The 26,443-nt window shown below is 42.2% G+C and overlaps 3 protein-coding genes across 14 annotated transcripts; 2 read left to right on the top strand and 1 right to left on the bottom strand.

The window, feature by feature from the left end:
• Positions 1–1,465: 1,465 nt before the first annotated feature.
• LOC108243909 (bcl-2/adenovirus E1B 19 kDa-interacting protein 2-like protein) lies at positions 1,466–7,020 on the bottom strand. 10 transcript variants are annotated; one of them, XM_017429656.2, is made up of 16 exons: positions 6,839–7,020; positions 6,636–6,766; positions 6,138–6,233; positions 5,575–5,720; positions 5,416–5,472; positions 5,269–5,325; positions 5,165–5,200; positions 5,019–5,087; positions 4,463–4,546; positions 4,195–4,356; positions 3,869–4,114; positions 3,170–3,272; positions 2,902–3,033; positions 2,391–2,477; positions 2,201–2,299; positions 1,466–2,129 (listed from the first exon to the last, which is right to left on the bottom strand). In XM_017429656.2, exons 3-16 carry the CDS (start codon positions 6,176–6,178, stop codon positions 2,105–2,107), a joined length of 1,344 nt encoding a protein of 447 aa, XP_017285145.1. In that variant the 5' UTR covers positions 6,179–6,233; positions 6,636–6,766; positions 6,839–7,020; the 3' UTR covers positions 1,466–2,104. The 10 variants fall into 10 exon arrangements, with proteins under 10 accessions (XP_017285145.1, XP_037831787.1, XP_017285141.1 ...); XM_037975859.1 differs by having other exon boundaries at positions 5,165–5,197; XM_017429652.2 differs by having other exon boundaries at positions 5,416–5,475; positions 6,138–6,265; positions 6,839–7,019.
• Positions 7,021–8,304: 1,284 nt separating this feature from the next.
• psmb4 (proteasome 20S subunit beta 4) lies at positions 8,305–11,724 on the top strand. The gene is made up of 8 exons (XM_017429662.3): positions 8,305–8,454; positions 9,513–9,639; positions 9,732–9,811; positions 9,898–10,044; positions 10,760–10,841; positions 11,121–11,237; positions 11,400–11,488; positions 11,594–11,724. Exons 1-8 carry the CDS (start codon positions 8,330–8,332, stop codon positions 11,604–11,606), a joined length of 780 nt encoding a protein of 259 aa, XP_017285151.1. The 5' UTR covers positions 8,305–8,329; the 3' UTR covers positions 11,607–11,724.
• A 1,154-nt stretch (positions 11,725–12,878) lies between these two features.
• Positions 12,879–25,506, top strand: rfx5 (regulatory factor X, 5). Of its 3 annotated transcripts, none has more exons than XM_017429643.3 (11): positions 12,879–12,964; positions 14,662–14,816; positions 15,291–15,324; positions 15,431–15,513; positions 15,845–15,967; positions 16,048–16,164; positions 16,531–16,609; positions 17,127–17,325; positions 18,439–18,521; positions 18,602–18,739; positions 19,023–25,506. In XM_017429643.3, the coding sequence occupies exons 2-11, from the start codon at positions 14,695–14,697 to the stop codon at positions 20,130–20,132; spliced, it is 2,088 nt and encodes a 695-aa protein (XP_017285132.1). In that variant the 5' UTR covers positions 12,879–12,964; positions 14,662–14,694; the 3' UTR covers positions 20,133–25,506. The 3 variants fall into 3 exon arrangements, with proteins under 3 accessions (XP_017285132.1, XP_017285130.1, XP_017285131.1); XM_017429641.3 differs by having other exon boundaries at positions 15,821–15,967; XM_017429642.3 differs by lacking the exon at positions 12,879–12,964 and adding an exon at positions 13,675–14,031 and having other exon boundaries at positions 15,821–15,967.
• The last annotated feature ends 937 nt before the right edge of the window (positions 25,507–26,443 follow it).

The following is a 26,443-nucleotide window of genomic DNA, read 5'->3' as shown; positions in this document are numbered from 1 at the left end:
GAAAGCAGACACCCACATACAATAATAGGTTTTCCTGTTCTTTATAAATGACCTCAGTGTTCCTTCTCCTGCACAAATACCGAAGGTGGTCACACGCAGCTCACCCCGATGTTTCTATCAGATCAGTTAGCTCTCAGAGAATGAAGGTCGCAGTAAAATCAACCTGCTGAGGCACAGCAAGCTGGAAAATCTGAATTATTCAAAGCATTCTGAGAAACAAAGATAAGGACACACCACATTCTACTGAAATACATATAACCTCCAATAAAACCAACTTAAAACTACAAATTTTTTTTCCTGAATGGGCATTTTAAGCAGAAACGCTCTTTGAATTTGTTGTTAATTATTCAGATGACCCATGACCCCTGTTTCCACCTGACAGCCCTTTCAAAATAAACTATGAAATAAATAGAATTTGGTCATCACAGTCACATTAATTCTTCCTTTTAACTGGACTACAAGTATTCGGAAATCACTGCCCATCCCTAGTTATGTGCAGTCAGTGTCTTACCTGCAGGACTTCAGTCAGAGTGATCTTATTTTCCAGAATCAAGGAGAAATTCTCACTGTGAGTTTCAGTTTCAGTTTCCACTCTCTGGAATGACTAAAACTACAAACTTCTCTGGACATTCAGGAGATATTGAATGTTTTTGTACCTCCTTGCTTTAACTTGAAACTTGTTTACGTTGGCAACTATTTCTCAACCAAGCAAAACTGTAGCTGAATATATCCTGACACCGATTAGTCGCGACGTGCAGTTCCACCAGTCCAACTCCAAAGCAATAAACTGTAAAACTGAGTGATTATAAAAGCAAATACAACATTCTTCCATATCTACCGAGTTTATACAAAGAGAGAACTGTTTGTTTGGGAGTGAAGACCGAGGATTTAGAGGCGCTGCTGGGTCTTACATAACTGAGACTTTTACATGGCAAAAATGTTAAAACGTTGCAATGCTTTGGTCAAATGTTTTAATATCTTTACCTTCACAAAATAAAGGCATTTTAAATTCTTTCTTACAGAAACTCCACAGAGAGTTTTCTTTTTAGTACACACCCCTTTGAGTCTTTAAGGCAAAAAGAAAACAAATTGCTGAGAAAACTTTGAGGTTTGAATGATTCAAAATAGTGGAAATTCACTCTTAAAATGGTTCCGCTTTGAATATTTGTAAATTTGACTCCTTCCTTGAGAATTTCTCTCTGGTTCACCATACTGAGATCGCTCTGACTGCTGTCTACTGAAAATAAGATACTGACTACTCTCAGCTACTTCACACAACCCCACAAATAAATAGATGAATCTTTTTGCAGTAGAGTCTGCAGAATATATTTCTGTGTACAAATCCTTCAAAACTACATTATTTAGTTTAATGACTGCACTTAGGAAGATGATATTTAAAAGAAAACTCGACGAAATGGGAATAAATTGTTAAAAAAAGGTGCTTCTCAGAAAGTTAAAACATCACGTTAGTAAACCACTTGAATTTTATTCAGCAGAAAAAAATAAGCGATGACTCGTTCAGGCAAGAAGATGAGCTGAAAATACTGAAAGTGCAGAAACAGGACAAGTTTTAAAAACCTTCACCAGGTCGCAACAACCTTTAAAAAAGGTGCAACAATATTAAGATCCTTTTGACAATTCAAAAGATTTCATCTGTCATTGAAATAAAACGGTTTGAGCAGGAGAGACTGTATATTTTTATGACCTGCTTGACTTGTGTAGTTGGAAAAAACAAAACTCTGTGTGGAATAAATGTCCAGTATTTTCACAACAATCCCTATAATCCACGGCATCTTTGATGAAATGTTCCTCATAAGCTAGGCTCTATTAATAAAAAATAAATGAAACAAATTGAAATCAAGCAGCTCGGGTTCTTTACTTGTTTAAATTTTTTCTTTTCGAAATGCAAGATACCAAGTTGAATTGTCTTTAAAGGTAAATGTCTGGGACCAGAGTCTCCACCAACACTGTTTTTTTTCTAAGATGTAAAGTCTCCACGGCCGTCCGATGCTGTCCGGGTCACAGACTCAGAGTCTTTAAAGGCGACGCACTTCCTGTTTCAGGCGGCTGTTCCCAGTGTTCACAGCCCGGCATCACCTGAGCTTCACCTGGTCTGGTTCTGATCGTACCTGCAGGGAAATCAAAGCCGCGGTCAGGGTTCTGTTTCGACTCAGGTTGGTGAATGAATGATGCCTCTCACTGTCTGACGCAGTCGGGGATCTGCACGTGCTCCGTGGGGATGAGGTGAGAAAGCTCCTGAAGGCTGGCGACAAACTGGAGCTTCCTGCTGAACTTAGAGCTGAGGAAGAGCAGGGATAAAAAAATGGTGTTTTTAAGGATTACTTCCATTAGTTCATCACTTCGTGGCTGAAGAAGAAGAGGCAGCAGACCTGATGAAGGGTTTGATGATGGTTATGAGAACTTTGATGTACCAGGTGGGATGAACCACGAAGAAACCCTTCAGGTTCTTCCTCAACCTGCACAAAGATGGACGTTTTAGTTCATCTCGTTCTGTGAAAATGAACCAAACTGCAGCTGATTCACACTTTCAGTCCCCAGATATGATCTTCTATGATTCAGGTTTGAAAACAGATCAAGTCCAGGTGCTTTGAGCGAAAAAACGGACAGAATCGTGAATGTGTTTCTGTAAACAAATCATCCCAAAGATCCAGTTTCAGGTAAATTAACTAAAGATGGATTTAAAAAGCAGCTCCATTCTCACCAAACAACAATCAGTTTGGGTTTCTGGGCATATTTTAACCAGCCTGAGTGGATTTTATCAGGCTGCTCTTCATCTGAACTGGATTTCATTGTAAAGACATCACTCCCTCTACTGGAACCTGACTGAAACTATACAGACAGACCTCTGAATGCTCAAACAGCAGCGTCAGACGTTCTGACCTCCTGTCGATGGTGGTGTAACAGTCCTTCAGCCAGTTGATCCCAGGAAGTTTTTCCTTCTGTCCTCCGGCACACAGATACACGATCACATAATTCTCCGCCACCATCAGCTCCAGGGTCCCGATGACGAACCTGAAAGGTGACGGCTGTTTAATCGCTCAATCTAATCATTTCATTTAATCGGGGTCAGCCTGGGGTTGCCGGACTGAAACCGTCCAGAACTTTGGTGACATCGGGACGTCTCTGAGAGAACCAAGGAGTGTCTTACCTGAACAGGTTGTCCATCACATACTGGTAATTCTCCACCGTGTTCTCCGGCAGGTAACAGGAGGAAAACACGATGATGTCATTCATCCCGTCTCCATAGTAACCTGAGATAGATAGATAGATAGATAGATAGATAGATAGATAGATAGATAGATAGATAGATAGATAGATAGATAGATAGATAGATAGATAGATAGATAGATAGATAGATAGATAGATAGATAGATAGATAGATAGATAGATAGATAGATAGATAGTCAAAACAAAGAGCAATAAATAAATAAATAAACTGTACAAAAGATTATAATTGTGGGCAAAAACTAGCAGCATTAATTACAATCAGAGCTAAAGGCTAACTAAAAGCAGCAAACTGTTAGCAAAAAGTAGCAGAGGCCTAGCTAAAAGGAGAAAAATACTTACTACAGGCTGATAAGTAGCAAAAGGACAGCTAAGAGCTACAAGTAGCCAAAGGTTACATAAAGGCTAAAATAACAAAAAGGTAGCTAAAAGTTGAAAAAGTAGCTGAAGCAGCTGAAGCAGGCGAAGGAGGTGAAGCAGCTGAAGCAGCTGAAGCAGCTGAAGCAGCTGAAGCAGGCGAAGGAGGTGAAGCAGCTGAAGCAGCTAAAGCAGCTGAAGCAGGTGAAGCAGCTGAAGCAGCTGAATCAGCTGAAGCAGGTGAAGCAGCTGAAGCAGGCCGTACCTCCGTGGGACAGCACCCTCAGGAACGGCTCCAGAACGCTCATGTTGACCCGAGACTCCTGTGGAGGGTCACCTGTGGAGAAGCGGCGCCACCTGGTTCCCTCGCTGTCCACCACGTCCTCCTTGTCCAGAGCTCCCAGTCCGCTCTGGTCGACCCCCCGGAGACAAGCCGTCCTGGAGTCCGACCTGGACCTGGAGCCCGACGCTGTGTGGTGATAGGACGCCACGCCGAGTCGCCGCAGGTCGTCTGGGAAACCATTTCAGATGAATGCATCAGTACATGAGATGAACCACTAATCCAGGCACCTTTGACCTTTGACCTCTCACCTTCTATGTCCAGGTCATAGACAGGGAAGTGCAGTGACTCGCTGTCCGAGGGCGTCTCCATGGCGTCCAAGTCAAGATCGAGTCCGATGTCTTCTGCGTCATCAGGTGACGGGGACAAGAAGCCTGCGGGGAAGTCGTCAGACGCCACCGACTCGCTGCCACCTGAGGAAGAAGCATCATCATCATCCTCATCAGAGAGCGCCATGTGATGGGATGGGACCATGTAACAACTCAGTAAAATAATTCTAGTTGAAATAAAAACTCAAACCTAACGACAGGCTGAGTTCTGGAGCCGCCAAGACTTTCTTCTTCGTGGGCCGTGGACCCGACAGAGACAGACTGCTGGGCGGAGCTGCAGAAAGGACATCATGGAGGACATTTTACCACCATATTTACACTGAGACATTTGTATATATATATATATATATATATATATATATATATAAATATGTTCTTCTCAATTTTCTTTCACTACAGTTGATTTTTTTGACATTTTTTAAGGTTTAACCTGTGTAATTTATGAATTAAATAATAATTTTGAATGTATTTTTAACATTTTTACTGTTTTCAGTAATTAAATACTTTATTAAGTTTTTGAATGATTGATTTTTCTACATTTCATTTATTGTATTTGTTGTTTTGACAGCTCAGTACGTTTCCCACACTTTAAATTGAAAGATAACAGTAAGTTTTGTTCTATAATTCATTTAATGATTATTAAATGATTATTTATTCATAGGTCATTTAAATGGTTCTGAAAACATGAAAACGTGACGCAGGAAGGATGGTGAATTAAAGGAAGACAACGACCTGCTCCTCCTTACCTGGCCTGGGTTTGCTTGACGTTGAGGATTTCCGCTCGGACTCAGACGCCCCGAACTCTTCACCTCCTGCTGGACAAGAGGAGGACAGGAAGTCAAAACAGGAAACTGAGGATGAAGAAGAAGAAAGAGGAGAAAAGTAGATTTACCTGGCTGGAAGTCAAACACCTCCTGGTCATCTCCTGCTGACAAACAAAGCGAGAAAATGATGAGTTTCTGGACCTGTGTCAGACAGCCATCTTGATTTCCTCACCTTCTCCGTCTGCAGCAGATGTTTCATTTCTGCGTTCCTCCTCCACCTCTTCGTTGCCTTTAGAACAAAAACATTCGTTCTGGACTTCTGCAGCAGCAAAATGAGAGCCGTATTTGAGACGGGCACACCTGTATCTGTTCGTCTCACCTGCTGAGTGACCATCTGTCGTTGCCATGACAATGCTGTGTCCTCCTGTTTCTTTGTCTTCTGTTAAGAAACATTTAGAAATGAGCTGCAGGTTCAAACCAGACACCAGATAATTACAAACTCTGACTGTCTGAGACGACTTTAAAAACAGCCCAGCACCTGTTTGATCGCCGCTTGATGCAGCGAGAGTCGTGTCTGTCGCCGAAGTACTTCTGGAAGCTTCAGCATCACTTGTAGTAAAAGTAAAAATACTGGTCGCGTTCATACCGTTGGTGGTTCCAGTAGGTTCAGCGTTTTTATCTGTCCTGCAGATTCACAAAAACAAAAAAGCAATACTGACAGAAATGTGGAAAAATATGTACCAATAAAAAAGAAGATAAAGACACAGGATACAGCCCGGTAAGTACTGGGTACTTACTTAGGTTTTATCAGGTATGTACCAGATACTCACCTGTTATGTACTGGATACCTACAGGGACCAGGTGGTATTATGAATTGACTTGTTACCCCATAATTACAGAGTACCTACCAGGTACATACTAGGTATGTACTCAGTATGATCCTAGTGAGTATCCAGCACCAGTTAGGCACCTGATATGTACCTAATAAGTACTAGGTAAGTATCAGGTAAGTTGCCTGTTAGAATTTGGTTCATACCAGGTAAGTACAGTCAGCACATATCAGGCTCTTTTAAGATTAAAGTCTTGGGATTGAACTCATACCTGGATTCTGTTTCTGTTCTTCCTTCTCCTCTGGACTCCATGTTGTTCCTGACAGCAGCCGTCCTGAATGTACCGCCGTACAGCTTTAGTGTGAGTCTGTATTCAAACGACACTTGTGACACTTCACCCTGATTTAGTCGATTAGAGAAGAAGCTACAGTCAAATCAGGCAGAACCAAACCGCCGCCGGTCGCCACAGAGTCACCTTTTAAAACTGTTTTCAATAAACAAACAGAAAACATGCAAATCTGACAGAGGTTAACTGTCAGCAGCAGAAGTACGGCAATGTCGAATAAATCTGGAACAAATTCTGTTTATGTGGCAGAATCAGTTTGTGGTGCAGACTCATGCATTCAGTGATAAAGAGCAGAGCTAATCCTGCCGGGATCGTCTGTAATAACGACAGAGTGCTAAAAGTGGAAGCAGCTGAAACAGGCTGAACCTGTTGACACGATGCTGAACAGTTTAAAATGTTTTACTTCACTTGAACCAAACAAACCTCGTTCAGACGCCTGTGCCTCCGTTGTGTCAAACTGCTGCAGGAACCTGCGCTGGCAGAACCCTGACCTGACAGAACCCGTTTACAGCCGAGGGGCCGACGGAGGCAGAACCACAAAGTAAAGGTTCGATCTGAGAGGAGAGGAAAAGAACGTGGAGAGTTCAGACAGAGAGAGAGAGGGGAGTAAAACCGAACAGACTTACGGCAGAGCAGCTCAGCCCGTCGACCGCCAGGTGAGGAGAGACAGGCGAGGTGGGTGAGACGGGTTCAGGACAAACACAGGCACCTGCTCCACACCTGATGAGTTTATGAGTGGACTCTGACACCCCGTCCACCTGCCTCCCCCCTCTGTCTGCCTGTCTGTACCTATAACCATGAGGACAAAGGAGGTGCGGTGTGTTGCAGCAATAAGGGCCCCGCCCGGTTGCTTTGGCAACTCTGACTGTGCAGCAGGCGTGCTGGGGTGGAAACTGCAGCACACATGTTGCTACCTGCAGAGTGTGTGTGTGTGTGTGTGTGTGTGTGTCAGTCTCACAGCTGACCTGAGCAGTTTGACAGCTTGTTTTTGTTTTGAAGCTTTACAGCCCAAAGCAGCAATAATAAACTCCTAAGTGTGCATGTTAAAGCTGTAAATAACCCTGGAAGCTGCATCTTTGTGATACGGCCTTTAGTTTCGTTTGTTGAGCTACTTGTTCAACTTATAAACACACCGTAGACACCAACGTTCAAACACAAAGACTACAGCAGGGTTGAGCAACAATTTCCTTGAAAGAGCCCCAAACAGAACTGAAACTGTTTATCAATTCTTTCTATAAGTCTGATAATCTGCTGCAAAGATGATTTTCAGGAGTAGACACTATAACTTGAAAATAAGAATCTGAATAAGACATACTGAGAATTTAAACTTTATGTGTTTAATGTAACATTCACAAAAGCAGTTGTGAATAATTTGCATGTTTCCAGCATTTCAAAATGCCAGCGTCAGAGTAACAACATGAAATAGCAAATCTGTGAGATTATTTTTCTCCAGTGAAGGAAATTTAAATTTTGATTTGGTTTAATGAAGTCATGATGGACTCCTGCAGGTGGCGGTCACTGACAGAGGATTTGTAAATGAATTAGTTGCCTTCTCGTTTGTGGAAACTTGTTGCTATTAAAGGTTTTATTCCGACATTTGTCAGATAAATGTGTAAAGTATGACAGAGATTTGTAAAAAATAGCATCGTAAAGTAGCTTTTAGCAGAAAATGTCTTAAAATCTAAACTCCAAAAACCATTTTATTTAGTCTGCAATGATTAAAACATACTATATATTGGGTGTTTTTTTGGAGGTAATATGGATAGCTCAAATTTTTTGTTATTGTTTAGTTAAGTTATATAAATTGAGACATACAATACTTTAACTGACAGAAGTTGGCAATACTTTCTTAAAAGCAATAAAAAGTTAGCATGCTTGTATTAAAAATATAATTTTAATGTTTTCTTCAGCACATTTACCCTCTGTTAATCCACGTTTTTCTTTTTCATATTATTTATTTTTAAGTTTATTTAATAATTATCATAAAACACCACAACTGATGTATTATTCTTATGTACTTTTCTCAGTACAAAATTTCAGTGTTGTGCGTCAAGTTTTTTTTTGTTAATAAAGATGTTCAACCACAGTGTGTCGTCACTTCCGTCATAGAATCCAAGATGGAGTCGAGCGGTTTGAAGATGAGTTTTTGGGAGAACGGACCAAAACCCGGACAGTTTTACTCTTTCCGCGGCGGCAGCACCAGTGGACCGGGCACATCATGCGGGCCGGTTCGACACACGCTGTGAGTAATCCGTCCCGTCAGAACCGAACCTGCGGAGCTTCGTTTAAACCCGAACAGCCGCGTCGGTTTCGGTTTCAGCTCCGCTGCAGTGCTGTATCATCATGGAGAACCGGCTGCTAACCGATGCTAAAATCACTCAGTTCACATCAAATTAAATGTTTTATACCCCTTTAAAGACAGGGCTGACTGGTTAATAATTTATTGATGTATTTTATGTATTTATTATATGAAGGAAAACTTGCATTTTTTTCTGTTTTTGTTTTTTGTTGTCTTGTGGGTCACTGTTAGCCAAGTTAGCTAAGTAAAACTTTTGTTTTTGTTTTCGTTTTTACTGTTTAAATTAACTCCTATGAGACAAAACTACAACTGGATTCTAGACCAGATACTCACATTTAAATAAATTCTGTAATAATATCTTTAATCCACTTTATTGCTAAGGGATTTTCAGGCCATCTAGAAACTGAAACATTACGGGCTCAGATGTTAAGACTCACACTAAACTTTATTTAAATGTCGTGCTAATAAAATACAGATGGGGAACAGCATCTCAAATCTGTATTACACAGAGTTCGGTACATTAAATAATGGATTTATAAGTAAGAACACAAACAACAAATTTATTCATATAATTTAATTTTAATATTTATAACTCAGAGGATCCAAGTAAATCTTGATGTAGTTACACCTCAACTGGAATCAGCTTCTTGTTTATTTATATTGCTATAAGTGTGTCGATTCCTATAAAAACAGCTGAAAACTTTTACCGAGACAAAATAATTTTCATAGATTTTTTTTCTTCCAGTTTAAATTTTATTATGAGGCACTTTCTGACTTTATAGCTAAAAAAAAACTCACTTAAAATGGCTAAATAATCTGTCAGGTTAGATTCAGGCCTGGTTGTAAACTGTGCCTTCAGGTAACAGCAGAAAAAAAAATAGTAGACAGTTTTACTCGGAAACATTTAAGTGTTTAACTAATCACTTATTTTTGTTCAACCTTTTTTTTTTTTTGAATGAAGGATCATTGGTAATAAGACCAACTTTTCCTCCTCTCCACAGGAACCCGATGGTAACCGGAACATCGGTGCTCGGTGTGAAGTTCAACGGAGGTGTTGTCATCGCAGCCGACATGTTGGGCTCGTACGGCTCTCTGGCTCGGTTCAGAAACATTTCTCGCCTCATGAAGGTGATGGCCACAGTTAGCAAAAACACCAGCTGGCATGTCTTAAAAAAACAAAACAAAAGTGAAAACCTGTTTAATCTGTGTTTGTGCCGCAGGTGAACGACAACACAATCCTGGGGGCGTCGGGCGACTACGCCGACTACCAGTACCTGAAACAAGTCATCGAACAGATGGTGTAAGCTGCTGATCAGAAGCACAGCCTGCTGCCTCTGTGTGACTCTGTGTAACGTGGTTCTGTAAACATTGTTGTTTTCCTGTTAGGATCGATGAAGAGCTGCTTGGTGATGGCCACAGCTACAGTCCTAAGGCTATCCACTCCTGGCTGACCAGAGTGATGTACAACCGTCGCAGCCGGATGAATCCTCTGTGGAACACTGTTGTCATCGGAGGTTTCTATAACGGGGAGAGGTAAGATGTGCTGGTTGGAAAAGGGGAAAACGGTTAGACGTTTTGCTGTTATGTCACTCGGAGAGTTTCTGCTGGCAGACTACAGAACATAAGGCAGGGAGTGAAGAGTGGAAGCCTGTGTGGTACCCAAGTCATCCAGCTCAGTGTTTACCAGTCCCTCAAAGAAGTTGTGATCTCAGCTATTCGACCAATTCCTGCGAATTGTGCTCAGTCTGGGAAATCTAACTAACCTCCTGCCCATTTTCCCTTCCTGGAATCTGAGCTTGCAGGATTAAAACATGTCCTGAGACAGAAAATCACATTTGTCATCAAATCTCGCAGCATGAATTTGATCATTAATAGCTGACAACATAACAGTGACATAAAACTATCAGTGATCACCAGCTGGTTCACACAGAGCCTGTATTTCATCACGTTCAGCAGATTCTCTTTTTTTCATTACATTTTGACCTCAGCATTGCTTTTTTATATCAGTCGTGTGGTAAAGTTTGTAAATTAATTTGTTCTTGGCATGTTGGGAAAAAAATAAAGCTAAAAAACATCACAGTTATGTGGAAAAGCTGCTGCAAAATCAGACATTTTGAAGCGGCGACGGTCCTGGAGGGGCTGCTTTGCTCACATTCGAAACAGATTCCTTCAAAATGTTTCACTGAACCAGCAACTTCTCTCACCTGTTTTGTGAGATATAAAATAACTATAAATGTTTGGTCTCTAGTTTCTTAGGTTATGTGGACAAGCTGGGCGTAGCTTATGAGGCTCCCACGGTGGCCACTGGGTTTGGAGCTTACCTGGCTCAGGTGAGTTCCAGCTTGGAAGCTAAACAAGCTTTAGCCCATTATTGGCTTTTTATTTTCTCTATCAGTGTGTGATGCTAACAGATTTAACACAAATCCATAATCATATATGTATTAGGTTTAGAGACAAGAGTGAAATCACTAAATGTGTTGACTTCAGATATTCAGTTTCACTCATTAGATCAGTTTTAGAGTAGAATCTCTCTGTGACATGTTCAAACATTAAAACTCTGTGTTTAAACTTGTAAATAAAGCTGCTGTGTGTGTGTTTGTGTGTTATAGCCACTGATGAGGGAGGTGATTGAGAACAAGGCGGAGATCAACAAACAGGAGGCTCGGGAGCTGGTGGAGCGCTGCCTCAAAGTGTTGTACTACAGAGACGCTCGCTCCTACAACAGGGTGAGTTCACTTCCCTTCAGCTGATCCCAGATCTAATTTTTGGGTACTTTAAGCTGCACATATTATCTTGTGTTTGCTGTGTTTTCTCCTGATGTGTTAGTTGAATAAGAAAAGATGAACTGATCACCTCTAAGTTCTTATAATTATGTGTTTTTATCTCAGCACGAGATTGCCGTAGTAACAGAGGAAGGGGTGGAGATCATTGGTCCTCTGTCCTCAGAAACTAACTGGGACATCGCTCATTTGATCAGGTGAGGTCCAGACTTTTTTGTTGGTCATAAAAAACATTGTTTGACATAAGGATCACAGTAAAATGTTCTGCATTAACTTTTATTTATTTCCTGTTTTTCTTGCAGCGGGTTTGAATAAATACAAGCTTCAGTTGAAAACAACCAGCGGCTCACCTGCATCTTCTGTCCCAGTTTAGTTTCTTTCTGTTTATGGTCACTTTTGTATAATGGAAAATAAATGTGGTAATTAAAACTTGTTGGGGTTTTTTCTGGATTTATTTGTGTTGTGTGATGGTTCTTTGAGTTTTTCATCTCAATGTATGTTTTTAGAGTGCCAGCGTCAGTGGAAAAAATAACAGAAAAGTGCAATAAACATGAGAACTTCCAGTTGTTTCACCCACAGGCTTCTTTGGAAGATTAATTATTAAACATGTAACAACTGGGTGCCATCTGGTGGTTAAGTTGCAGATTGCGAGCACGTCATCCACCCACTTGTGACACTGAGGTGTTATATATAAAAAGCTGAGGGGAAAAAAATTAAAAATGGTGTTTATTTGCTCTTGAAATGATGTAAAGACAACCTCAGCTGAAACACAGCTCATAAAAGACTTTACCAGCAGTATTTACAGACAAGTTCTGAAGTAAAACTAAAATATTTGATGCTTGTTTTGTTTCTAAGATTTGGCGTCCACTTCCATCTTTGTTTACCTAAAGGAGACAAAATGACCGAAAACAGGTCGAACTTATTGGACATATTTACCTACACAGATTATGTCCAGCCTAATGTAGATCAGTCACGTGACTCAAGCTTCCACATGGTCTTCAGGGGATTTAGCTGAGTGCTTTGTTTACATTCAATGCGGACCAGCATTTTAGAATTTATTTAATTTATCTGGAAAACAACTGGAGTTAAATGTTTTAAACTGCACCATTTTATATAGTTCAAGTTCACCTCTTTTTATGTTTGATTTCCTATTTTGTGATGAGTATCTTTAATGTTTGAACATTTCATAGATCATGGCTCAATAAACAACCGAAATACACTTAAAGAAATAACATCACATTTTAAATATAAAAAGCTTAAAGAATCATTTCACTATAATGCTCACATTTAAAGCAAGTTCTAAATAAATTACTTTTAAGTTGTATATACACTTCATGAATGGTGTAGATATGTATTGAATGTAATATCGACACTTGTTTGAAGTCTTTGTGCTTTCCGTATCTAAACAGACTGCTGTTGCTAGGCAGATTTTGTGAGATAAATTCATCTGTTTTGTAACTGGGCAGACCAGGAAATGGCGTCCAATCAGAATAATCTTTGCGGAAATAATATTTCTGCTCAGCCAATGGGATCTCGCCTTCTGTCGGTATCCTAGTAGAGTTTTGACAGCTGACCAATCGCAATCGACGTTGGCTTTGTAGTCAGGCAGACATAGCCAAGTCGTCCAATCACAAAAAAATCTGAAAGGGGATTTTTGCTGTATCCTGGCTCAGGTACTTACTTTTTCTTTTTTAAAATAAATACTTCAATGTGACTCACCCAGTCGATCATACATTAATAAGAGAATTAACTAACTATTATCTGGAGTCATTTTGGAATTAAAATACAACTCGTAGAAGCCCGATTGATGAGGCTCCTTTCTGCAGTTAGCAAGAACCACAAGCTAGCCGAGCAGCTGTCAGCGTTAGCCGTTAGCGCGGTTCTTCCTTTGTGACGAACGCTTGTTTACGGTTCTCATACGGCTTTCTTTCTAAACGGCTGTCGGGATTCGACCGCGAACGAACCCCCGCCGGCGAGCGACGCCGCTTTTGTCAGTAACTTTCGCAGGGGGGCGACAGGTGTCGTCCGTTAGCCAGCTAGCTCGGCGGGTGCCGCGCAGAGCTGCGCCGGGGTGTGTTTGTGTGTGTGTGTGTTGTGTAGTAAATGGCAGGCACATGACCACCGGCGCTACGCCCGCTGTAAACACGGCAGTCAGAGCTGACATGGGAGCTCCTCCGCCGCCGCACCGACACGCTCAGCTCGAGCCAGCGGCCGCAAGGAGGGGCTCCGGCCGGCGGCAGGCTGCGTCTCAACCCCCCCTCCCCAGAAACAGTCCGCCCCGTTCTGGTTGGAGGAGTTTTGCTTTTCACGGCGCCCTGACAGCCAACACATGTCGCTACTACCCACAGCCCGCGGGCCTTTTTTCAGCCTGCCGGGGCGGAACCGGTGTTTGGGTTCACACCAGACACCAAACAATCACATCATCTCGAGCTCTGACTCTCCAGGCAAACCCAGAGGCTCTTTTCTTTTTGTTTAATCGTTTCAAAAACACTGCTGCAAACCGTAAAATATAACATAATACAGGCTATCATGAACCACGTCGAACTGTGCAGTTTGAAAGAATTTACTCCTGTAGTTCTCCTGATATATTAACATGTGTCTAAAATGCGGGTATGCACTCAGTGTAAACAAGATGGACTCACGTGATTGAGCTTTTAGCACTAATATGTATGAACACATTAAAGTTGTTGGACTTCTTGTCTCTGTGGACATCCTCGTCGACATATTTTCAGCCCTGTAGGTAAATCTGCTGACAAATCTTTAATTTTTGGTCACAGCTAAGTGAGATTTTGTTTCCTACTTTGTGATTTCTTTTCTTCGTGATGTTTAAATTGTCTTGAGGATGTTCAGAAATGTTGAATTTTCTGTTTGAAGTCGTCCTATACAGCTTCTTAATTTCTCAGTTCTTTACTTCGTGCATGTAGTTAGAGGCGTCCTAATGAATAATCTGTTTTTATTTCATTATTTCTGTAGCATATTTGTCACATCATAGGTTTGTTCTGCTGTGTTTTGTGCTCTTTAGCTCCTGGACTCTGCAGATTAACTCAGTAATCTGTTTTTGTGGGATTTAAATTGACTGCTTTTGTAGAAATCTGTATAAAAACAATAAACACGGCTGTTCTGTCATCGAACGTTTGGTTTGAAGGCTGGAGTTTGTTATTTTGCCACAGCTGATTTGGACTTTTTGATTCATCTTTACAGCTAAATTAGTCAGTTTTTCTGTAAAGAGAATACAACAATACACATTTTATTGCTGTTAATTCACTTCAGCATCTAAACTGATGTCAGACGTTTTAAATTTAGGCCTAAAAAGTAAGCTGTTTGTCTTCCTTAGTTTATCTGATGAGGATTTCTGTCTGTTTGTCCACAGATGGTGGTTCTTAACACGGGTTAGTTGGTCCAGATGTCGGAGGACCAGCGCCACCAGCGGGCCGAAGCCTCCCAGCAGGCGAAGGGCGGTCTGGAAGCAGCAGAGGGCGACACGGAGCCCAGCATGCTGCTGCAGAAACTAAAGAGCAACATCTCGTGAGTAAAACCAACGCCGCTCAGAGGGTTTTTAAAGTTTATCACCAAATGTTTACTTTCATTTCAGAGAAGTCGCCTGTTTTTGTTTTGATGGAGCAGATTTAAGTGAAAAAGTTCCTTATGTGTCCCTTTCAGTGGCAGGAAAATATCGTTTATTTGTTGACAAAACACAAATGTTTCACTTTCATTCAAACATTTTCTGTCACGTCTGGTCAGATCAATTTAAAATGAGTTTGTTAAAATTTGCTTCATAATATTTAACCAAATAACTTGCAGAAAGAGCAGGTTTTTTTGTCCATTAGCAAAAGTTTCTATTTTTTTTTTTACCTATTATGTTTTACAAAACAGAAGATTTATTCCTCTTCTTCTTAAAACATTTGATTGGTTTCTAAAATGTTGGAAACGCACTTAAAGCTGCTGAAGTCGGGATGATTATGAGCTGGTTTCTGATTGGTGTTTTTCTCTGTCTTGCAGTAAAAATGTTCAGACCAAAGTGGATCAGATCCTGGTAAAAACGTTACTCCGAACTTTAAAGTTTGCTTCAAAGAAAACCTGTTGAATTTTTCAGAGTTTAATGATATTTTCTCATTTCTGTCTTTGTTCTGCTTCAACAGCAAGACGTTCAGCGTTTCTCTGACAATGACAAGCTGTACCTGTACCTCCAGCTGCCCTCGGGGCCCAGCTGTGGAGACAAAAGGTCCGACTTGTTTATTGTAAATAAAGTCTCGTTGTTGACTTCATGCGTATGAGGAGGACTGTTGTTTCAGACAGTTTGTAGCTAATTACAAAGATATTAATGTTTACTAAACAGAGTCATTATTAAAGAACGCTCTGACGTCATATTATTATTAAAATGAATTAAAATCTGTGACTTCAGGACTTTCTTATTAGATGTTTAAAGATTGAACTCCAGTTTGTTGTTGTTTTTAAAATCTATTTATGACCTTGGAAATAAAAATGTCAGTATATGTTCTGACCTGCACACCTGTATAATTTTAAAGCAGCGTTTTGTCTTGTTTCTGGACCAGTGGCGGTGACTCCAGTTCGTTCAACACGGCCGACCAGCTTCACACCTGTAACTGGATCCGGAGTCACCTGGAGGAGCATTCAGACACCTGTCTGCCCAAACAGGACGTCTACGAGACGTACAAGTGAGAAAACCCAGAAAGACACACATTTAACTTTAACAGATTCTAATAATTATTATTAATTCATAACCTTTGACCTGCAGGAGATACTGTGAGAACCTGCAGCATCGTCCTCTGAGCGCCGCCAACTTTGGGAAGATCATCAGAGACATTTTCCCAAACATCAAGGCGAGACGACTCGGGGGCAGAGGACAGTCCAAATATCCTTTAAGTTCTGACGAAAGCTGTTTGTCTGCTGCTCCTACTGATATTTAGATGTTTTCTGTTTAAGGTTTTACTGTTTCTAGTTAAAAATGCCTTTAAATATAAAGTTCTGATCATTTTTAAACTTAAAACTCAACTTACTATGTTTTTTATTTATGTTACATAAATGATCACACTAATCAACACACAGTAGCTTAAAAAGAGACACAGCTGAAGCTTTACTGCATCAATAATTTGTGCCTCTTTATATTTCCAACTGACACCTAATTTAACCCTTTAAAATCGGCTTTTAACCTCACAATGTTTGTAAATGTGGAGCCCGTCGGTTGCAGGTTGGATTCCTTAACCTGTTTGTGTGATACGTACTGCTACAGCGGCATCAGGAGGAAGACCGTTCTTAACATGCCTCTTCTGCCCAACCTGGACCTAAAGAACGACCCGGTACCGTCCCACATACTCTGTTACTCTATTACTGAATTCTATCAGTGATTTTCTACTACAGCAAATACTCCTCGCGGTACTTCTACTCCTTCTTGTAGAAGTACTGCCTCTTATTTAAACTGCAAGAGGCTTTAGAAACCTCAGAAATGTTCATTCGTACACCCAGCTATCCAGAGATTTTTACTTTATTCAGTAATTTATAAATAAATAAATGCTCAAGCTTGAGATTTAGCTTTGCTTTTCCTAAATAATAATAAAAATTTTATTTTTAATGCAGCATTTTTGGTCTGTTCACCATATAGAACAGGATTTCACTGAAAAAATAAAAGCTTTAAGATTAAAAAAGAAGTACAGGTTGTTTACGCTGCAGCTGATGATGGATTGGGAAGAGGAAGAAGAGGAAGAAGAGGAAGAGGAAGAGGAAGTTGATTTTAACACACTTCCTACAAAATGTGACGTTCTCTCGTCAGAAACATTCAGTGAGCTCCTGCCTCCTTTTCTTCCTCTCTGTCTGCAGTCGGAGCTGACCGAGCTGGTCCAGACCTACAAACAGGAAGTGACGGAGGCGGCGTGTGAGCTGATCTGTGATTGGGCGCAGAAGATCTTGAAGCGCTCCTTCGACACGGTGGTGGAGATCGCTCGCTACCTGATCCAGGAGCACATCGTCAACCCTCGCTGCAGCCAGGCCGAGCTGGTGACGTCTGCTGCCCTCGCAGGTCTGTCGCCTCTTCCAGCCGTTTTCTGGGAAAGTAACAGACTTTAATGAGGCAAAATCCTCGTTATGGAGAGGCAAAATCCTCGTAACGAAGACGTAAATCCTCGTTACAAAAAGGATAAAATCCTTGTTATGAAGAGGTAAAATCTTTGTAACGAAGAGGCAGAATCGTGTTTGGAGATTGTGCAGCCATATCAGTTTAAGTTATTTTAAAAGGAACATCTGAGGAAAAGAGTTTTTTCAGGTTTCTGAGTTGCAAAACTAAAAAAATAAATTGGAAAAACAGCTCTTGATTTTCTCCAGCTTAAAGCTAAAAAAATGTGCAAAACATTCAATGCACCTCAAATATGGGAAATCAAAACTTTCCTTATCTTTTTAACATCAACCTTATTTTGCAGCTACACAGTTTATTTAACTAAAATAAATTAACCACTGTGTTTGCTTTCAGTTGAAGAATAAATTTCTTCTTAATATTTTTTCCCAATTGGAAAACTTTCATTTTAGACTCTAAGAAAAGTGTCAACATTTTGTAAAATGGGGACATATTCGGTCGTTTAGGATACTTTTATTAGCTTTAAAAGTATTTTAAACATTTACAACAAGCAGAAAATACAAATACCTGTTACTGTTGTGTCGAACATGTATTCCAAATGGGCACTAATGCAATCATTTATTAATAGTTGAGTAAAAAATGTGTTATACCAGTTCTCAAAGAAGAATAAGAAGAGTAAATTTACCAGTTAACTATGAAATTACACTCAAAGATTACTGTGATTCGATCTGTTCTACACAAATAAAAGTAACACTCAAAAACAAATCATACAGCTTGAATGGTAATATTATCAACATGAAATCAATGAAAATTGAAATGAAACCTGCCTCTCATGGCTGCTGGAGAAAGGCTCCAGCTCCCTGCGACGCTGCACGAAAAATACAGATTAAAAAATTTGATGAATGAATGATCTGAAACCTGAAAAGTCCAGAATGAAAACCTTGACTTATGACAGATTGATTTGTATGAGTTAGAATAATTTATCAGGCAATAATAAAGACTATAATTCTCACTGTAATTAAAACAGATGTTATAGTCTCTGCTTCTGCTGTTTGTCTGCAGGAGGTCCGGCTAAAACCCATAAGGTCATCAAGAAAACTCCTGGGGTCTCTAAGGCTGATGGAGACGGAGCTGCGGAGCAGAAGGTCTGACGCCAGTCCATCACTGATCTTACTGATCCGTCTGTCCTGCTGCTCACCTGCTTCCTGTTTGTCTCTGCCTGCAGAAGGATCTGGGAGACTTGTCCTTGTCCTCGTCCTCACAGAAGCTTCCGTCTGGAGACAAGTCGGCAGCAGCAGCCAAACCTTCCGCAGCAGACGCTCCGCCTCCTTCCTCTACCTCTTCCTCGTCTCTGCGTCCAGCGGTAGGTCAATGCTCAAACGATCTGTTCACAGTAACTGAGGTGCTGCCGTGTGGAGAGAAACGACCAAAGGCAGCAGATCTGAGAACTGTGAGGTTTGAATCAGAACACAAACGACAGCAGGAGGGAATTCTTTGGCACCAACAAACTGGAGGTTTCTTTGTTGGATGACCTCTGAGCCTTTTTATCTACAGAATGAAGCAAATAAATATATTTCACTGTTTTTCGGCCCAAATGGAGCAGAATGCCTGGTTGTAACTTCTTCAAACTTCTATCTGTGCTGCAGGTGGAGGCGTTCATGAAGCAGTTACCCAGAATCCTCCCTCGCAGCTGCGTCCCTGAGAAGAGCCTCTCTGTCCACTCGTCTCTGCCCTCGCAGGCTCCCAAAGATGCCTCCGGTGTTGGAGGGCCCTCTGGACACGGAGGCTCCGCTGACCTTCACCCCGCTGCCGGCAGCGGTGGGGTGAAGGTCATTGCCATGGCAACGCTGCCCCAGCAGCAGGGCGGGCCTGTCCCCGTGATGTTCCTTCCTCAGAGCTGTCTGTCCTTTGAGAGGGACAAAGTTGCTCCGCCTGCTCCTCTTCCTCTTCAGCAGCAGCAGCACACGGTGGCGGCTCCCACCTCTGTGGTCCAAAAAGCTCGAGGGGCCGCCGCCAAGCGCCCCCTGGAGGGGGAGACGTCAGGTGGCGGTCCTGCCTCTGCTGTCAGCACGTCTCCGGTGAAACGGAAACGAGGACGACCAAGAAAACCTCGTCCAGAGGACTCACTTCCTGCTCCTCCTGTCAATCTTCCTCCTCAGCCTCCTCCTGCTCCCTCTCAGCCTCCAATCATCACCTCCATCACCGGCGGCGTCATCCAGAAGGCGTCTTCCTCCTCGTCCTCCTCGCAGCCTGTGGTGGAGCTGGTGATCCAGGAGCCGTCGGGGCTGGTCCTGAGCCAGCTGCCGGCGGTGTCAGACCCGGCTCATCGGCTGCTGGAGCACCGCGGGGTGGTGGTGCAGTGTCAGACGGGCGGGACGGCTGAGCTGGACCACCACAGCAGGCCGCTCCTGGTGTTCCAGAGTCCCGGGAACCCCGGCTGGGAGCTGGCCTCGTCAAGTCGGACCCCCATGGTGGAGGTGATCCAGAAAGCTCCGCGGCCGAACAACAACAACAGCACGGCTGCTCCACAGGCAGCGCAGCTCCACTCGCCTCCTCTCCCCCTGCCCACGCTGCAGGAGGAGCAGGGCGAGGTGGAGATAATGCTGATGCCCGTCGATCTGAATGTCAGCTCGCCTCCTTCCTCCTCCTCCTCCACTGCTCCTGCCTCCTCCTGCTCCGTTCCCCCCCAGGTGGTGGTGAAACTTGAGGACGAGGAAGAAGGAAACGGCATCTCCTCAAAGAGAGAAGAACTTTAGCTTTCATCAACTTCCCTCTGCTCTTTTTTTTTTTATTCACCCTTCACTCAGCTTTTACCTCACCTGCTAAAAGCCCCGCCCCTTTACCTCTCCTCCTCCTTATTGGTGGAAATCCCAGATTGGCTGCTGCAGAGAGCCAATCAGGCAGGATAAATGAAGCCAAAACGTCGACACGCTGTCCTTCCATCGCCTCCAGAGCACTTGTACACTGCCTGAACGCCGTGGTTCTTTAAACGCATGTTTGTCTTCTGTGTCACAGTGGTTGGAACCAGAACCACGTTCCTCGCTTCCCTTCCTTCCTTCTTGTGAACTCACTCTGAAAAGTTTCTGTGCTGAAATTTGTTCGTTAGCTGCTGTGCTTTACGTAAAAAAAAGAAAAACTTAAAAAAAAGAGAGAATCATCCGTAGGAGGGAGGGAAGGTGAGCGTTGAGTCAGGCCCCGGGTGGAGTCGATAGAGACAGCAGGTACGTACGGGTCAGAACCTTAAAAAGGTTCTCTGAGCTAAATAAAGAAGCCCTTAAAAAGAACCCAGCTTTGATTCACTTCAGGAAACTGTTGGAAAAATGAGCTATAAACTGTTCACTGTTTTTATTTTTTCTGAGGAGCAACCAGAGACTGAGGAAAAGTCCGAAATGTGAATCAAAGCTCGGTTCTGCGCCTCTTTTTAAAGAGTTCCTCTGTTCTAAACAGCTTTGTATTTTTATCTCTGTGTGTCTGACAAACAGAAAAAAAGGAACATCTCAAATTACAAATCTCCTAAAATAATATATTGTATAAAATGAATCGTTTTATAAAATTGTGATTTTTTTTAAGATATAGTTCATAATATTTGTCTAAAATAAAAATAGAAAAAAAACATAGTTTGACCAGAATTAGTGTCAGAATCACAATAAACAGTTTAAAATTAGTCTTAAACTCTAAAACAACTCAAGTCGGGTCTGTTTCCAGTTTTACTGCCTGATTGGCAACAATGAGGAAGAAAGAAAAAAACTGATCCTGGATTAGAAACAAACAGTGGGTTTGTGTTTCAGTCACTTTTCCTGTCAGACTGTTAAATCTGAAGGTGTTGACCTCAGCGCTTACTGTGGCTCAGCACAAGGACAGAAGATGAGAAGATTTAACAAATAATCTACCAGCAACAGAAAAACTTAAAGGTTCTCATTCAGGTTTAGAAACTGTCCCCGCTTGTTGCTCTTCGTTTGTTTCGTCCATTTCTGCTTTTTTACAGATTTTAAACAGCAGAGTCCTGCGATTAAAGGAAAGCTTTTAAATTCTTGTTTAAATCAGTCAATACTCTGACCCAAATGATCCCAACCAGACCCGACTGAGGACATATGGTGATCCCAGATCCCAGATCAGAAATCACAGATCAGAGATCAGAGATCCCAGGAGCAGCAGGAGTGGAGGGAGGTTTGAAGAAACAAACTTCAGCTTCAGGCACTAAGAGCAAAGCACAACCATCTCTGCCACGTAGCACTAATATGTTAAGATGCAGTAGAAATAAATAATAAATAAGGATATTTGCTTGTGTAGCACTAAAGTAGTAGACTACATGAATAACCTGTCCGTTGGCTCCGCCGTTGTACTTCGCCATGCGCCCTTTGCACTACTTCCAGCCACCTCTTTGAGCTCGCCTCCGCGGCTCGGCTCCTGTCAGCAATGTGACACGACCAGGACTGCGTCTCCTCTCTGTCGCTGACTTGCTGTGAAGCCGTTTTGCAGACGGTCCAGCTTCAGTTTATCGGTCCCAGGGCTTAGGGAGCAGGAGAACAGGAGCTTCTGTGCAGCGGGGGGAAAGGGCCGCAAGTTAAATTAGTCTAATGGAGGCTCTCGAGGGAGAACCTCAGTGGGCTGGGGTTGTTGTTGACGCAGAATTGAGATGTGTTTGAGACTCTTTCAGAGGAAATTAGTTTCTCGGAGCATATAGAAGTCGAGCTGCAGGACTGTGAGCCTCTGTGACTCACAGGATGCTGAAAACTCCAACGAAACGACTCGAGATGTTTTGAGTCCGACTAATTCTGCTCGCCAACAACCACAGCCCCCTGAGATACGGCCTCTCGTGATAATAAAGTCAGAACTCTATTAGACTTTTAGATTTTATGCATTTCAGTCAAAGCTTTGTCTGCTTTTAGCGTCAAAGCAGCGTTATAAGAACTGCAGAGTTAATTAAATGATTACGATTTTCCATGAAAATATCTTATTTATCTCAGAAAACATCTTCAGTGTCTTCGATTCAAACTCTTTGTTTTGTCCTGTTGCAGAGGATTAATGAATTATAAGAGTTTTTTATTTTAAAAGTCATTTTAAAAAGTTTATTTTCTCTCAGGTAAGATTTAGGACAATTGTTGGTGTCTGGGGGGACAGTTCGACCCTCCTGTCCTCGTGGACATGTCACATTGCTGACTCCGTTTTTCACCTCTGCTGGACGTCCTCTCGCTCCATGAGAGGACGTCCTCTTCATCCTTGGTGCTACACACCGTAGGGCTCGACATCCATGTCTGTCCTGGCTGTTGTCCATCTTGTGATCACAGAATTGTACAGAACCCTGTTTGTTGACGTGTGTGTGTGTGTCCTTGTTTCTGTCTCTTCTGTCTGAATAAGAGCTTCAGACCAGTTAAAGGGACCCTGAGACCTCCAGACTGTTAAGATGATCCCTGATGCATTGTGGGAAAGTGGGTTTTAGCACTTTTAGCTCTGGCTGTAGCAGCACCGCCTCAGTTTCTGATTAAAAGAAGCTCTAAAAAAAAAGAAATTTAATCTAAACCAACTTGTTGTCCTCTAATGTCCCGGTGTCCCTCTAACCTCTGAGCTTCAGTCCTTCTTCGGACAGAACTGAAACAAACGTTGCACTGTTGAGAGTTTAAAAGATGGATTCTGATGTTTTGAGCTTCTTGTTAAGTATTTATGAGTATATTAACTTTCTGCTTTATGCTTGCACTCTGCTACAGGCCGACAGCTATTTTTTATTGCAAAAAAAAAGGATCAGAGTAATAATCCTCGTTTAAACTATTATACTGTGCTCAGTAAAAAGTTAAGCAGTAAGAATAAAGAAGAGAAATAGACTCTGCAGTACCTGAAGGTGTTTGAGATGAGGCTCTCTAAGCAACATTTCACTTGTTGGGTTTTGGTGAATCAAAGGTCGAGAAACAAAAATGTTTCATGTCAGCTGGTTTCTACGACTTTTTTTGTTCAAAGCATATTTTAGGGCAACTTTAGAGATGTTTACTGAAGTCACATGACCCAAACTTTAGTCCGGTTTCACAACCACAGATCTGGTCCGACCTCAGGGGTTCATTCTGGGTCTTGATCCGGTGATAGTGTGACGGATGTCTTCTGTACGATTTGACACGTTATGAGTTGGTCACACGGGTCCAGACGTCTGTATTTTAGCTGCGGAGCGCCAGAACTCAGCGTGAAATGTTGCTTTGAGGAAAAAAGGTTCGGGCTGGAACCTGAGGAGATGCAGCAGCCGCTTCCCTCTGCAGGACCCGCAGGACCTGCTGGACCAAACGAGTCAAACTGGGGAAACCTGGAGGAAGCTCCAACAGAACCAGCAATGAAACGATCCCAGATTTACTCTGATCCACAGTGTAGCCTGGTTCGGATCGGTCGCAGGCTGCTGTGGAGATGTTTGGAGTTGAGCAGCCGAGTCCTGAGCTCCTGAGGAACTTCTGATCGACGGTTCCTGGAGAGACGGCTCAGATGTGAGCGGCTGATGTGTCGACACATGGAGCTCATGAGATCCAGTCAGATTCCTTGGTCGGTTTAGACCCGGTCAGCCTGTTGGCCCCAGTTAGGCTCAGTTAAATATCTGAACTCAACGTTTAGTTGGAGCATTTAACAGACTGAGGACCGTGGGGGTCAGCAGATAAAGGCTCACTCAGACAGTCGGGTCTCACACGAAAACAAAGGTCAGAAAAGTGGAAATCCTGGAAACTGAAGCAGTGAGACTGGCTCAGGATTGGCTCAGGTTATGTCTGAAGTTGAGTTTCTGGATGTAGTGAACTTCAGGATGTAACACCTGAAGGTCAGAGGTCAAATGAGCATCAGTACAGGAAGTGTTCTGGACAGAACGGGGATCTTCAATTCAGTTTTCCAGCCTTTCGACCGGCCCAGTTTGGTTTACTTTGGTCCAGTTTGGCCCTACTTCAGCCCTGTTTTGGCCTGCTTCGGCCTGCTTCGGCCTACTTCGGCCTGCTTTGGGAAGCGGAGTTAGTCGTGGGAATCTTTTCACTGTGGAGCCGCGTTGCTCAAAAACAAGCAAACCAGAAACGGGTCAGATAAGCAAAGATAATAAATCGGGATTCGGGTAGTTGAGCGTCGACGCCGAAGGATCAGACCGAGTTGAACCGCGCGCTCTGATGTCACTTCCTGTTCCTGTTTTTGGGAATGAGCCGCATAAAATAACAATAAAAACAAACCTCTAAGCAGTATTTATTGACGTTTAGACGAGACAGAGCAGCTTTAGATATTGTTTTTTTAAAGTATAAATGTTTATCTGCGCTTGAGGAGCTGAACTGGATCAGCCAGAAGATTTCTGGTTCTCTGGATCAGCGGTGATTTAGGCCGAATTTGGAGAAGCTCAAGTGTTAACAACAACAACCTTTATTACATTTAGAAGATATTTAAATGACCAAAAAAACCCAGAAAGAGACGAGTTAAGAGCCAAACTGAAAGCTTCTGAGGTGGCGAAGTGATGAAGATGATGATGTTTTTTGAAGCTGACCCTGCAGTTCACGTAAAGATGGCCGGCTCTCGGTCTGTTTGCTGTCAGAAACTCACTCCAGGTTTTCAGTAAAAAGTCAGGAAACTCCTGGATGTTTGCCACAGAGCAGCTTCTTTCTGCCGGTCTGTGTTCTGCAGCTGCAGCCAATCAGAATCGTTCTGTCGATCGTTGGTCGTCCGTCTTTCGTTCTGCTTCTCTCGGTGTGTTTTTTTGCAGTTTCACACACTTGTACAGCTCATTGACGTGCCGTTCTCCTTCCTCCTCACTGTTGCTCTGAGTATCTTTTAGTTTTTTTTTTTGGAAAACACTGCCAGCTTCTTGCATGTTTTCCTGTGGCTGTTTGTCTTGTTTTCTCTAAATGTTGGTTTTTGATCCGTAACCTGCTGGCTTTGTGTTGTTTTGTTATTTTGCACTTTACTTCTGAAGGTGGGAGTTTAAAAGAAACACGATTTGATTTTGTATCCGAAACGGAAATTGTGAGTGAAATGCACCTTTACTTTGCCCTGTTTTTGTTTTGTTTTGTTTTGTTTTTTGTTCCTTTGTGAAATGAAACAAGTGACGGATGAGAGAAGCCAGAACATTAATGTGAATCTATTTTCCTACATTCATGGAATAAAGAACGTGGGTTCATTCGGCCTCTGATGGTTCCTCTGTCTTATCTCCCTTCAGTTTGTGGTATTAGTAAATATTCAGTAGCAACACATAATACATGATACAGCCCAGTAAGTACCAGGTACTCAGCTGGTATTTACCGGGGATTTACCAGATACCTTCCTGGTACTTACCAGGTACCTACTGGGTATTATTTTGGTACATACCTGGTACTTTTTAGGTACTTACCAGGTACCTAGCAAGTACTTACCTGGTATGTATTTAACACATACAATCCTGGTACTTACTGGACATGTACCTGGTACCTAGTGGGTACCTAGCTGATATTTATCGGGTACTTACAGAGTATATTCCTGGTACATACCTGGTCCTCACCAGATACCTACCCCGTACTTACTAGGAACTTATTACTTATTCACCTTGTATGTGTCTAGTACCTACCAGGTATTCACTTGGTACACATCTGGTACCTACTGGGTACTTGCCAGATACTTAGCAAGTACTTACCTGGTATGTATCAGATACATATCTAGTACCAGGTGTTTAACACGTACATACATGGTACGTATCAGGTATTCAGTACTAACCTTGTAAGTACCAGGTATGTACCTGGCTGTATTATTTATTGCTTCTAAATATATTTTCTATATTATTTTTTGTTTTTATAATATAGGTTAAAAATTGTTGTTCTTGTTTAAAGTGAAAAACAGATTTATATTTTTCTGTTTTTACTGTTGAAAGTGTTTCAGTTTGATTAAAAGATTTGAGTCAGTTCAGAGAAAGTCCTGAGTGGGAAGACAGGATGACTGTTTTGGTCCAGACGGAACCATGACCAAATCCAGCTGCTCCGTCAAGACGAGATCAGGCGACACCGGAACTGACGACATTTGGACCTAAAAATAAAACCTTCAATGCTGTTAGCCTTACAAGAAATTTATAAACATTTGACAAGTGTACATAAAATCGTATCCT

Source organism: Kryptolebias marmoratus, linkage group LG5, assembly GCF_001649575.2.
Source record: "Kryptolebias marmoratus isolate JLee-2015 linkage group LG5, ASM164957v2, whole genome shotgun sequence".
Taxonomy (NCBI): Eukaryota; Metazoa; Chordata; class Actinopteri; order Cyprinodontiformes; family Rivulidae; genus Kryptolebias; species Kryptolebias marmoratus.
The sequence above is the reverse complement of the archived record's forward strand: the minus strand, read 5'-3'. Positions and strand labels throughout refer to the sequence as shown.

What these genes read in the sequence shown, in the direction of transcription:
- psmb4 (XM_017429662.3), top strand. Translation starts at nt 8,330, where the DNA reads ATGGAGTCGAGCGGTTTGAAGATGAGTTTTTGGGAGAACGGACCAAAA. An exon ending in CAAGTCATCGAACAGATGGT is followed by an intron (nt 9,812 to 9,897) that starts GTAAGCTGCTGA and finishes TTTTCCTGTTAG; the next exon opens with GATCGATGAAGAGCTGCTTG. An exon ending in GGTTTCTATAACGGGGAGAG is followed by an intron (nt 10,045 to 10,759) that starts GTAAGATGTGCT and finishes TTTGGTCTCTAG; the next exon opens with TTTCTTAGGTTATGTGGACA.
- LOC108243909 (XM_017429652.2), bottom strand. Translation starts at nt 6,178, where the DNA reads ATGGAGTCCAGAGGAGAAGGAAGAACAGAAACAGAATCCAG. An exon ending in ATCTGCTGCAGACGGAGAAG is followed by an intron (nt 5,201 to 5,268) that starts GTGAGGAAATCA and finishes TTTGTTTGTCAG; the next exon opens with CAGGAGATGACCAGGAGGTG. An exon ending in AGAACTCAGCCTGTCGTTAG is followed by an intron (nt 4,357 to 4,462) that starts GTTTGAGTTTTT and finishes CTTCTTCCTCAG; the next exon opens with GTGGCAGCGAGTCGGTGGCG.
- rfx5 (XM_017429641.3), top strand. Translation starts at nt 14,695, where the DNA reads ATGTCGGAGGACCAGCGCCACCAGCGGGCCGAAGCCTCCCAGCAGGCG. An exon ending in AAACTAAAGAGCAACATCTC is followed by an intron (nt 14,817 to 15,290) that starts GTGAGTAAAACC and finishes TCTGTCTTGCAG; the next exon opens with TAAAAATGTTCAGACCAAAG. An exon ending in CCTCGTCTCTGCGTCCAGCG is followed by an intron (nt 18,740 to 19,022) that starts GTAGGTCAATGC and finishes TCTGTGCTGCAG; the next exon opens with GTGGAGGCGTTCATGAAGCA.